The 12,192-nt window shown below is 39.5% G+C and overlaps 1 protein-coding gene across 2 annotated transcripts in view; it reads right to left on the bottom strand.

The window, feature by feature from the left end:
- Window positions 1–12,192, bottom strand: part of def6a (DEF6 guanine nucleotide exchange factor a) — a 131,310-nt gene that overhangs the window by 67,554 nt on the left and 51,564 nt on the right. For both annotated transcript variants that reach the window (XM_048611952.1, XM_048611953.1), the window contains one exon: window positions 2,878–3,063. In XM_048611952.1, coding sequence (XP_048467909.1) covers window positions 2,878–3,063 — 186 coding nt within the window. The remainder of the gene's footprint in view (window positions 1–2,877; window positions 3,064–12,192) is intronic.

The raw sequence follows: 12,192 nt of genomic DNA, 5'->3' as shown, positions 1-12,192 counted from the left end.
TTAGCACAGTAGAGAGTGATGACCCAAGTTCAGGGTAACAGTATGTAAAAGCATTTTGGGTAGAGATGAGAAGTGATTAAGTCAAGGGGTCACTTGTGGAAGAGGTGTACAGGCCCCTTAACAATAACCACATGGTAGATAGAGTATGAAGGAAGAAATAATGGGAGCATGGCAGAAAGGTAGTGATTACCATGGAGGATTTTAATCTACATATAGACTGGAAAAGACAAATGGAAAAAGGTAGCTTAGATGCAGGAGTTCACAAATGCTTTTGGAGAGCTTCTTAAAATAGCACACCCTGAGCCAAACCGAGTGCAGTTCATTCAGGACCTAGTATTATGCAACAAGTTTAGGATTGCTAGGAAACAAATAGCATTGTGTGATTTGATTTTTAATTTCAGTTTTAAGGAAAGAACAGCTAGTCCAAGGCCAGAATTTTAAAACTTAAATAAGGGTAACTATGAGGGCATGAAAGCAAAGCTAGCTAAAGTGAACTGGCAAATTAGTTTAATTGATAGGTCAGTAGAGATACAGTGGTAGTCATTCTGAGGAATATCTCCAAGTACACCAAATAAATACATTCCAACAAAAAGGAAAACCTAAAGTGAGGACTTAGCTTCTGTGATTAAATGAATTTGCTAAAGAAAGTAACAAACTTAAGTATATAATCGCACAAAGATGGAACAGAAGATTGGACAGAACATAAAAATCGTAAACAATGAAAAGTTTAATAAGGAGGGAAAATAAGAGTACAAGAGAAAGTTAGTTCATGAAAACAGTTTGTAAGAGTTTCTACAGATTTTTAATAAAGCATTAACAAAGTGAGCCTTGATCCTATAGAAAGTGAATCTGAGGATTTAACGTACAGTAGGAGATAGCAGAAAAACTGTATAGATATTTTGCATTGGTCTTCACTGTAGGGGATACAAGAAAAATCAGGAAATGAGAGGAAAGGAATATAAGAAAATTATAATCACCAGGGAAGTGGTTCTGAGCAAATGTTGGAGTGTGGGCTGACAAGTGCCGAGGTCCTGAGGGACTTCATCCTCAGATATTAAAAGACCTGGCTGATGAGATAGTTGCTGCATTGGTTTCAATTTTTCAAAAATTGCCTAGATCTAAGGAAGTCTCGACCAGGTTGAAAAATAGCAAATGTAATATTATTCAAAAAGGGAAAAAAAAGAAAGCAGGAATCTTCTAGTCAGTCAGCTGAACGTCTGACATAGGGAAGATGTTACAAACTATTATTAATGATGGTACAGCCAGGCACTTAGAAAAGTTCAAGGAAATCAGACAGTGAAAACATGATTTTGTGGAAGGAAAATCACGTTTAACCAATTTGTTGGATTACTCAAGGGAGCAACACAGTGTGCTGCGGATAAAGGGAAACTGGAGGATATACGTTACTCGGATTTCCAGAAGGCATTTGATAAGATGCCACATCAAAGTTAGTTGTAAAGAAGACATATAAAGGCTTCAATGGGTTATAGAAATATTATGTGAATGGGCAAAGATCTGGCAAATGGAGTATAATCTGGGCAAAAGTGAAATTGTCCATTTTGGTAGGAAAAATAAAACAAGCAGTATGTTATCTCAGTAGTGAGAGATAGCTGAGCTCTGAGATGCAGCACAAACTAGCTCACAAACTGGAAAACAGCATGTACAGCAAATGAGGGGACCTGACCAGGGAGATGTAGAAAGGATGTTTACTCTTGGGGAGAATCTAGAATTATGGGTCGCTGTTTAAAAATAAGGGGTTGTCCATTTAAGATAGAGATAGGGAGAATATTTTCTCCTCACATTTGGAACTCTTTGCCGCAAAAAGGTGGTCGAAGCAAAAGTTCTGAAAATTTTTAAAGGAGGAAGTAGATAGATTCTTAATAAGAAAAGGGGTGAATGTGATTGCGGGTGGACAGGACTGCGGAGTAATCAGATCAGCCGTGATCTTATTGAATGGCAGAGCAGACTCAAGGAGCCTAATGGCCTAAATTGTATGGTTCATATGTAATTTTGTGATATCTCAGTCAGGTACAACATATCAAAATCTCAACATATCATACAAGTTATCATTCTAAAAGATTCCCTACCCTCAGATTCATTCAAAACTTAATACAGCTCTGTTCCCAATCAGGAATGACATTTAATGGCCCTGTTGGATATTCCGAACATACGTGAACCAGAAATGGGCCTGTTATTTAACCTAGAGACTGGATTATGTTCCAACCAAATCCCGCAAGTTTTTCCACTAAGTTCCAGTTTAAATGCTTTACTTATTTTGAAGCTTCAGTGGAAAGTTGTGAAGATTTTACATTTTTGTTAAAATGACATTTAATCTAACACTTGTCTAATGCTAAAAATGACATACAGTTTAACACGCACATATATCCTGGACAGTATCCAACACATCTGTATCAAAGGCTACTTTTTCAGACTAATTAGAAGCAGCAAGGAACACAATGTAAAATCAACAGGACAAGCTCAGCAGATCTGACAGCATTGGCGGAGAAAAATGAGAGGCAACGTTTCAGGTCGAATGATCCTTCCTCAGAACCTGCTGAGCTTGTCCAGCCATTTTTGTTTTTGTTTCTGATTTACACCATCCATGGTTCTTTCAGTTTTTACAATCTAAAATGAAGCTCCATCAGACAAAAATTCTACCCAGCACCACGGTGCAGAGAGGAGTAAGATTCAGCACTCACTCAACCTGAGCACAGATCCAAACTCTAGTTGCCATTTACACTGTCAATGATGTGTAAGTGACAAAAGACAAAACATTTATCCAAAATTAAAGAAAGGGCAATAGCCTGATCCACTCATTCAATCCAAGAAAGTTTGCTGGAAATCCGTTCAATCGTAAACAATTGATAAAATTCTCACCTCGTCAGGAACCATCACCAGTGGATATTTGTCCTCCGAGAGAAAGTTGAACAGACACCATAACCTGAACGCATCATGTTCAGAAATAATGCAGTTTCCGTTTTTATCATGTTTGTAGTTCTTCTTTGCAGTTAAAGTCCAGCAGAGTTCATCAAAAGTTTCTTTGACGAAAGCACCTTCCTCGACCTATGACAGAGAGAGTTGGGTGTTCTGTTTGAGTCATTATAACCAGGCACATATTTTGAACAAATTCTTCCTGTCACATAATAACGACAACAGAAAAGTCAAGACCTTTGCCTTTTCAATAAGCTACATCAAAGTAAAATTCACCTTGTTTTTTGTTAAACCTTCGGTTAGGCCTCCCAAAAATTCATCAGAATAAGATTATATACTGTTACTAGAAAATTTTGCACATTCAGTAATACAGACAATTCTCTGATCTGCAGTCCATACACAGGAGTGAGCATGCGCAATGATGGCTGACCCACAACACCCAGCAACAAGGAAGCTTGGCAGATTGAGCTCCGACCTCCTTGTTAGGAGCTGCCTAATGAGATCCTCAGCTAATCGAGGCCCTCAATTGTGGAAACCCTCTACAGTCAACTCACCCAATTATTTGCCCTTCGCCACCTCCAAACAGGGGAAAAATATGCCCTCAAAACTTTTTTTCTGGATTATTTTTCTAGAATTTTAATTACCATTTCAATAAGCTACGTACATCCATGTTTGAAATATCCTGACTGCATCAGGACGTTAAGTGCAAAAAATGATGACTGAAGTTACTGAATTTTCATTTACATTTTGCAGCCTCATTTCGAGCTGCTTTGTCCTACAACGTGCCAACTGAACGCATTTCTGAAGGAAACCGAAAGAGCTACGGACACTGTAAATTAGGAACAAAAACAGAAGTTGCTGGAAAAGCTCAGCAGGTCTGGCAGCATCTGTGAAGAAAAATCAGAGTTAACATTTCGGGTCTGAAACATTAATTCCGATTTTTCTTCACAGATGCTGTCAGACCTGCTAAGCTTTTCCAGAAACTTCTGTTTACATTTCTGATGGACCATTTCTACATATTCCATTTGAGAAAAGGGTTTCTATAGTTACTTCTAAAGGCCTGAGCATCTACCTTAGTGGACGGTTTAATCTTAATATTAGCATCTGACCACTCTTTTCACATTCTTAACATTGTATGACTGACCCTCTCATATCTGGACCTGGCTACTCTGTTGCAATTCCATTCTCCATAAATTTGAGGTAATTTAAAACTTAAATACCCATATTCTAATTTGCACAAAGTCCCATTCACCCATCATGTCCATACATACTAATTTACAGTAGTTCTAAATTACCCCTGTTTTCAAGTCCCTCCATTCCCTCTCCTCCCTATCTCTATACGTTCATCTAACCTTATAACCTACTCCAGTCCTGACTTCTTATACATCTCAGATTCTTGGTGGTCACACCTTGCACCACCTTCAATTCCTGAGACCCAATGATCTGGAATTCCCTCCCTACACCTCGTTTTCATTCTTTTCTCCTTTAAGATACTTCTTCAAGCCTACTTCCTTGTCCAAGCTATGACTGCCTTCACTAAAAGCTCCCTATGTGGCTTGATGTCAAAAAAATGCTCTTGTAAAGTGGCTTTAGCAGTTTTACTCAGTTCAGGCACTATGTAACACAAGTTGTAGTCCTCAGTATTATCCACTATTCATAAAGGGACAGGAACTCCCTAATTCTGGCCTTCCCAACCTGCTTCACAGGTAGAGTCCAAACCTGTCTGGACCAACACATTGACTGAGTGAACATAGGAGGAGGGTTGGGGGGGGGGGGGGGGGGGTGGTAGATGACTCGGTCCCGTGAGTCTGCTCCGCCATTGTAGATTATCATAGAATCCCTACAGTGCGGAAGGAGGCCATTCGGCCTATTACGGCTGATTATATTCTTCAATGCCATGTTCCCATCCTATCTTGTGGTTGGTTGGCTCACCGAGCTGGTTTGTTGTTTTTCCGCAGACGTTTCATTACCCTGCTGGGCAACATCATCAATGCAGCCTCCGATGAAGCGTCGTTGTGTTTTCCCGTCTGGTATTTAAACTCTGGAGTCTGTTGAGCTGGATTACCTGACTTCTGGTTTTCCTTCGCAGTCAAGTGTATAGGGGGCTACAAATCTTCTCTAAAATCCCATCCTATCTTCATATCCCTTTCTATCATTAGCAACTACAAATCTATCACTTTCTGTCTTGCTCTTACATAATGACTGAGCTTTCACAGCCCTCTCAAGTAGAAAATTTCAAAGATTCAACACCTTCTGAGTGAAGACATTCCTTCTCATCTCGGCCTTAAATGGCTTACGTTGTATTCTGAGACTGTGATCTCTGGCTCTAGACCCCACAGCTAAGGGAAGCATTGTTTCTGCATCTTTGCTGTTTACCCCTTAGGAATTGTGTACGTTTGTGTGAGATGACAATTCATTCTTTGACACTCCAGGAGTGCAGGCATACTGACTTTCATGTACAGAAACCAAAGCCAAACTTCAAATGTTATTTTGAGAGACTGGTTTACTTGCTAAGATATATGAAGAAGCATCAAATGTTGGGCTTTGGCAATTGTCCATCACTAAGATGGGGGCTCCAGAGCTTGCTTTTAAAGTTTATTTCATCATCGGATGCAGACAGCGTTTTGTTGCCCTTCCATAATTGCTCTTGAACTGAAGGATTTCCTAGACCTTTTCAGACAGCAGTTAAGAGCCGTGTGACGAGAATGCATTTTTAAAAACAGATTCAGCAGGGACCATAAATTCCGGTCAACACAAATCTTCTTTCTCTCTCCACAGCAGCCACTAGTTGCTAAATGCAGCCTTGAATTAATAGACAAGTTAGAAAGAAGTGGCATTTCCACAACCACAGACTCTGTAACAAACCACAGAGGATTTACTTATAATAGCTTTATGTAGAGAAAGATCAAGAACTCGTAACTAGGCTTGGGATCTTGCCAGATCAAATCAGTGCAGACTAAATCTACTTGACCCAACAGAATGTCACATGATACATGGTCTGTTTGGGAAATGGTGAATGTTTTCTTAACTGGAGTAAAACAGCTGGAGAACGGAACTGGCTATATTCAAATTAGGAGGAGATGTGTTCCATAGCCTATATTACTGGACCAAACTGTTGGTTATGTTGGTTTGATAGCCTCAGTAACAATGTCTTTGAGGAGACCGAGATGGCAAGTCTATCTCCTTCTAGATTTCAAGCTGTTTTCCCCACCCAAATTCCAATGACAACATCCTACTGGGTGGAACTTAATGCACTTCTCAGCATTGACGCTTTCAGTACCAAACCCCACGTACACCACAACTTTGCCCCTTCCATTTTGGCTTTGATTTTGCAGTAGCATGAGATCTGATGGTGTCTGCTGAGAGTTGGATCTGCTCTTGCCTGTTTAACTCCTTACGATTTATTATGCAGCTATTACCCAAAGTGAGAGTTGATTCAATGAGAGCAATGAAGAGATACAAGGCACCTAGGACTGGAGTAACCAGGCCAAGTAATTGTGTAACTCTTTAACCAATCAACTGAAAGATTCAGAAGTAATTAGAGGATTAAGAGAAGGAGACATTTATTACAATGGAGGAATTAATGTCAAATTCAGTACAAAAAGAGAACGACAAAGAGGATGAAAAAGAGGGAAAGAACAGATATGAAAGTCAAATTAAATAAAAACAAAGTGAACAGTTTTAGTCTCCAACAACAATTAGCACCTAAACGAATCAGAGTTCACACTACTAACAGTTAATCTGCAGTGGGAAATGTTGATCAGCAGTAATTATCAACTGACATATTAAAAAGATATTTTAAAAAATTTGGAACGATGCTAAATTTCTGTGATTTTTTTTGTTTATATTTGTTATGTATACACAGTAACTTCACAATGTTCACAAATGAGGCAGATAGCAAGATGCCATTTTCACAAAGCTAATAGATAAGGCATGCAACTTGGGTAGCACTTTTTAGACTTTAACATTTAACTATGTATAGACCCTTTCTTAAGCTGTAATATTTACACTTAAATATCACAGGGGTGGCATTCATCTACATGTTATGAGAGAGAAAAGGCTAGCATTTTATTTCTAAGAAATGTCACCAATATCTTTGAAGAAACCATCTCTCTCTAAAGAATGGTCCAATAAAACAAATATGAAGCTCATTCAACAACGTGCAAAGAATGTTAATTTTGTGCAGCCACTTGCAACACATCGAAAATTTGATGAAGCTAGATAGTCCTCCTCACTTGCAATAGCTAATGTTCTGGGGACCTGGGTTCGAATCCTGCCATGGCAGATGATGGAATTTGAATTCATTAAAAAAATGGGAATTAAAAGGCTAATAATGGCCATGAATCCATTGTCATTTGTCAGAAAAACCCATCGGGTTCACTAATGTCTTTTAGAGAAGGAAACTGCCATCCTCACCTCACCTGAACTTACTTGTGACTCCAGAACAACAGCAATGCGGTTGCCTCTTAACTGCCCTCTGGGCAATTAGGGATGGGTAATAAATGCTGGCCTAGCCAGCAACATCCCCATCCTGTGTATGAATGAATTTAAAAAGAAATGAAATCCAATGAAGTTTTTGGCACAAAATACATTAGTGTTTGGAAAAATATGGAAAAGCCAATCGTGATTGGTTAAAGGTCATTATGTTGGACTAATTTAATTGATGAATTATTGGAACAGGTTAAATAAGGTATTACGATTGATGCTGTGTCTACTGGCTTTTAAAAGTCATTTGATGTGGAGTCATGTTTAATAGACTTAACAAAATTGAAGCCGGTGGATTTTAAGGTGCAGTGCTGCAAGAATACAAAATTGCCAAAAGGAACAGAAAAGAGAGAATTACAGCAACAGATAGCACACTCTTAAAGTCTGCAAATAACAAGATTTGGAAACATTATACATAGTGAGAAGCATAGTAACAAACTTCAAGGGGACAGGTACAGATTGGTGAATAGCTGGGAAACATGAAGTAATTCTTTCAGTAGGAGGCAATTTAAACTAAATGATGCAGTTTTAAAGGATATGCAGGAACAGAGACTCCCAAGGGTGTATGTCCAAGATTCTTTGAAGATGGCAAGATATGTTAAGGAAGCTGTTAAAAAAAGCATAAGGAGCCCTGACTTCATAAACAGAGGCATAGAGTGTAAAAATAAGGAAGTGCTGCTAAATTTATATAAAATAGTGGCTAGGTCCCAGCCAGAGTAAATGTTCTCAGTTCTGGACCCCACATTTTAGAAATGCTGTCAATAGCCACATGTAGGGAGCAGACATTAAACAGAAGAGTACCAGGGAAGAAAAACTCAGTTGATTCAGAGACACTATTGTTGTTGTCTTGGAGTAGAGAAGGTTACGTGGACACTTTATAGTGATGCTCAAAATCATGAATGGCTTTTATAGCATCAATAAGGAGAAACAGTTCCCAGAGGACAGACATTTCAGAAAATTAACAAAAGAACCAAAGGTACGAGAAAAAAAAATTATGCAGCAAGTCATGATGTGGAATAGACTGTCTGAAAGTGTGTTAGAAGCAAGTTCAAAATAATCTTTGAAAAAGGAATTGGCTAACTGAATATAGATAAAAGAGAATTATTTGTTCCACTATAGGAAAGGAACTGAAGAGGTTGGCTAATTTGATAACTCTTCACAGGCCCAGTACAGGCACGATATGCCAAATGGTCTTGTGTTGCATTATATGGCCCAATGAAATGGCCTCCCATTCCTCATCCAACATCATTTCAGCCTCATCATACCACAAGATATTGAAAGAAGCCAAGCACTAAATTACATGCACAAAAGAAATCAGCCAAAATTGACTCAAACAAAGTTGATATGTCTAGAACGACTGCCAGGGAGATTTTAAACATTGCAAGAAATGACAGATTTGGATCCCAACAGAGGATATGGAAATATAGGAGCAAACAAACCAATTATTACACAGCATCATATAGATCAGTGCCTACCTCATAACTAGCTAGGAAAACTAACTTGCATTTGTAAAATAGGTAAACTTGACATTTCCCACAAAGGGAGCAAGTGAATTAACCCATAAAACATGGAAGATTTGATGGATATTCTGCCAGAAAAGCATCAGTGTGTCCACCTGTAGGGCCCAACCTTCAAAGATATGGAGTATAAAAGATGTTTAAAACATATACAAAACAGTGAGGAAAACTGCTGTGTCCCTGATCAGAGACAGGAAGTATAGCATTGAAAATAGGTTAAATCTGAGCTGCTCACTAATAAAAGCTGAGGCTGTGCAGCCTTTTGGGATCAGTTTGGTGCCATCTACTGCGTGATCCCTGTCATCCCACACAAAGAATTAAATGCAAATTGTGTGTAATGTTCACAGGCTAGAAACGGAACAAGTACGGCAATAACAAATTTATACACGGGTGTTAACAGAATAAAATTTCCCATGGTCCTTCCAAAATATGACTTGGAGTCACAAGCAGATATTAGGTTAGATGATCAAAGATTGGTCAAGTCAGTAAGTTTTAGGGAAGATCTTACAAGGAGGAAAATCAAGTTAGAGAGGAAGAGAGGGGAAGGGATGCTATTCTGAAGGTTGAGGGTACTCTGACTAAAGGTGTAGCAATTAAAATGAGGAATGCTCAACAAGCCAGAATTAGATGAGCACAGTTTTCTCAGAGGATAATGAAGCTGGAAGGGATTAGAGAAACAGGGAAGAGATTTTAAATAAGGATGAGAATGACCAGGGACCAATTTACTTCAGCGAGCACAGGGATGATAGGTGAACAGGGCTTGGTGCGAGTTAGGACAGGGCAGCAGATTTGTGGATGATGTTAGGTTTATGGAGGGTAGAATGTAGCAATGACTGTGTTGGAATACTCAAGTCTAAAGGCAGAATGAGGGCTTCAGTAGCAAATGAACTTAGACAAGAGCAGGTCAGGTAATGCTGCATTGATAGATCAGTTGGTCTCTGCAAGGGCATGAATATAAACACATCTCATGGTCAAATATGACACCATGGTTATGAACGGTCTGGTCTACTCTTTGACATTTGCCAGCCTGAGGATAGCATCGGTAGCTGGGGATCAGAGCTTGCAGCAGAGCTCATATCCAGTGGGTTCTGTTTTTGCAATATTTAACCACAGGAAACTTCTGCTCGTTGATTTGGGATTAAACAGCCAGGAAGTTGGCAATGGTGGATGGGTGGAGAGAGGAGATAGTGTGTAGAGTTGGGTGCCATCAGCAAAGAGGTGAGAACTAATTCTGTGCTTTTGGATGATGTAGCCAAGGGGCAACATGCAGATTAAAAATAGGAAGGCACCAAGGATAGAGCCTTGAGAGTACCATAGGTAATACTGCAGCAGCAGGAAGAGAAGTCATTACAAGTGGTATGCTGGATACAACTTGATAGATAAGAAAGGAACCAGGTGAGAGCTGTCCAATCCAGCTGGATGACTGCAGAAAGATACTGGACCAGATTGGTGTAGTCAATCACTGTCAAAGGCTATAGACAGATCAAGAAGGATGAGGAGGAATCATCTCGTTGCTCACTGTCGTACAAGATGTCATTTCTCACTGAAAATGTGTGTTTTGTTGCTGATGTAGTGATGGAAATGTGATTGGAAAGCCTCAAACATGGAGTTCCTGGAAAGATGGGTATAGATTTGGAAAGAAACAACTTGGTCAGAAGAAAGGGAAGTTGGAGATGATCAGCAAGGTTTGTGGGGTCAGGAGAGGGGTAATAATGACTAAATGTAGTGGAGAGAAGAAAAGAAGGAATTATTAACACCGTCAGTTAACATGAATGGCCAGCAGCTTTGTGGGTACAAAGCAAGGGAGCAAAAAGTGGGTGTCAGGGAAATAAAATGAGGTTGGAGAGGCCCTGAGAGGAGATGGGAAAGGCGGCTGAGGAAGATGGGAGTTCAGGGTTTGGGCAAACTGAAACCTTAAAGGAGGCTTATCATCAGGGGCTATGGAAAAGGAGGGGCTCGCAGAGTTCGAGTAATGTTTTTAAAATTCCATTTTAACAGTTGTAACTATTCGTGCCCTTATGCCCAAATGATTGAGAATAACGGTTAAACCTTCTGACAGAACTCTCAATGTGATTCAATCTGTAAACCAGCACAAAACATAACAGAAATTTGAACTACACTGAATGCAGGTAACATTTAAATATCCGCGATTTTTTTGTGTTGGTTACGCTGAATTTGGGCGAGGTTTGCAGGGAAAACCAGTGGAACCACTCAAATTTTCATGCCTCCTACATTGGGAAGACTGGTGGAGGGGAGGGCCATACCAAACATTTCATTCCTTCCACCAACAGGAACTGTCAGGACTTGTTCAGTTCAACAACACAACACAACATCCAGACTATCACAGAATCACAAAACACAAGCCGTCTCAAAAAATTAGGAAAGGGAAGAAAACAAAAGGGAGATCAAAATGAATTAATGGTCTGAACTTAATTGTTTCTACCAGGAGAAAAGAACTGCTTACATTGTTATTCCTGGACTAAATCAGTTAATGCTTTCTCACAATATTAATAATATCAAATGGAATAAGCCTGATGGAACAAATTGTCAAAAACCTTAATCATCACCCTCAGCGAATGGAGGCTACTCACTTGAATTATAAAACATGCAATTTTCTATGAAATAGGGGCGGCATAGTGGTTAGCCTTGCTGCCTCACCAACACCAGGGACCTGGGCTCGATTCCAGCCTCGAGCAACTGTTTACGTGGAGTTTGCACTTTCTCCCTGTGTCTGCATGGGTTTCCCCCCACAATCCAAGAATGCACTAAATTGCCCATAGTGTCCAGGGATGTGTGGATTAGCCATGGGAAATGCAGGGTTACAGTAGTAGGGTACGGGGCATATCTGGGTGCAATGCTCTTCAGAGTGCTGGTGTGGGCTCGATGGACTGAATGGCCTGCTTTCATACTATAAGGTTTCTATGATTATGACTAGCATTTACTATTAGCAGTTTCTGAAAAAGATTTTAAAGATTTTAAAAAGATTTTTCGTTGCCTCCTAATGTTACATCTAAACCTGATGTAAATAAACCATAGTGAGCCAATCAAAACTCTTGCCGAATAAATTGAGGATCAAAAAAAAGTGTCACATTGTGCATAGCTGTTAAAGAACAAAGCCAACAGGAGCAAAGCAAACCTCTCAACATTTGACTAGAGGAATGTTTTCTAACATCAGTTTCAAATTTATTTTATAGCTTCAATTTGTCTCTTCTGGTTTGATGATCTTGCAGTAATATTCTGTTTTCATATGACCTGCATT

This window comes from Rhincodon typus, chromosome 25, assembly GCF_021869965.1.
Source record: "Rhincodon typus isolate 14 chromosome 25, sRhiTyp1.1, whole genome shotgun sequence".
NCBI lineage: Eukaryota > Metazoa > Chordata > Chondrichthyes > Orectolobiformes > Rhincodontidae > Rhincodon > Rhincodon typus.
The sequence above is the reverse complement of the archived record's forward strand: the minus strand, read 5'-3'. Positions and strand labels throughout refer to the sequence as shown.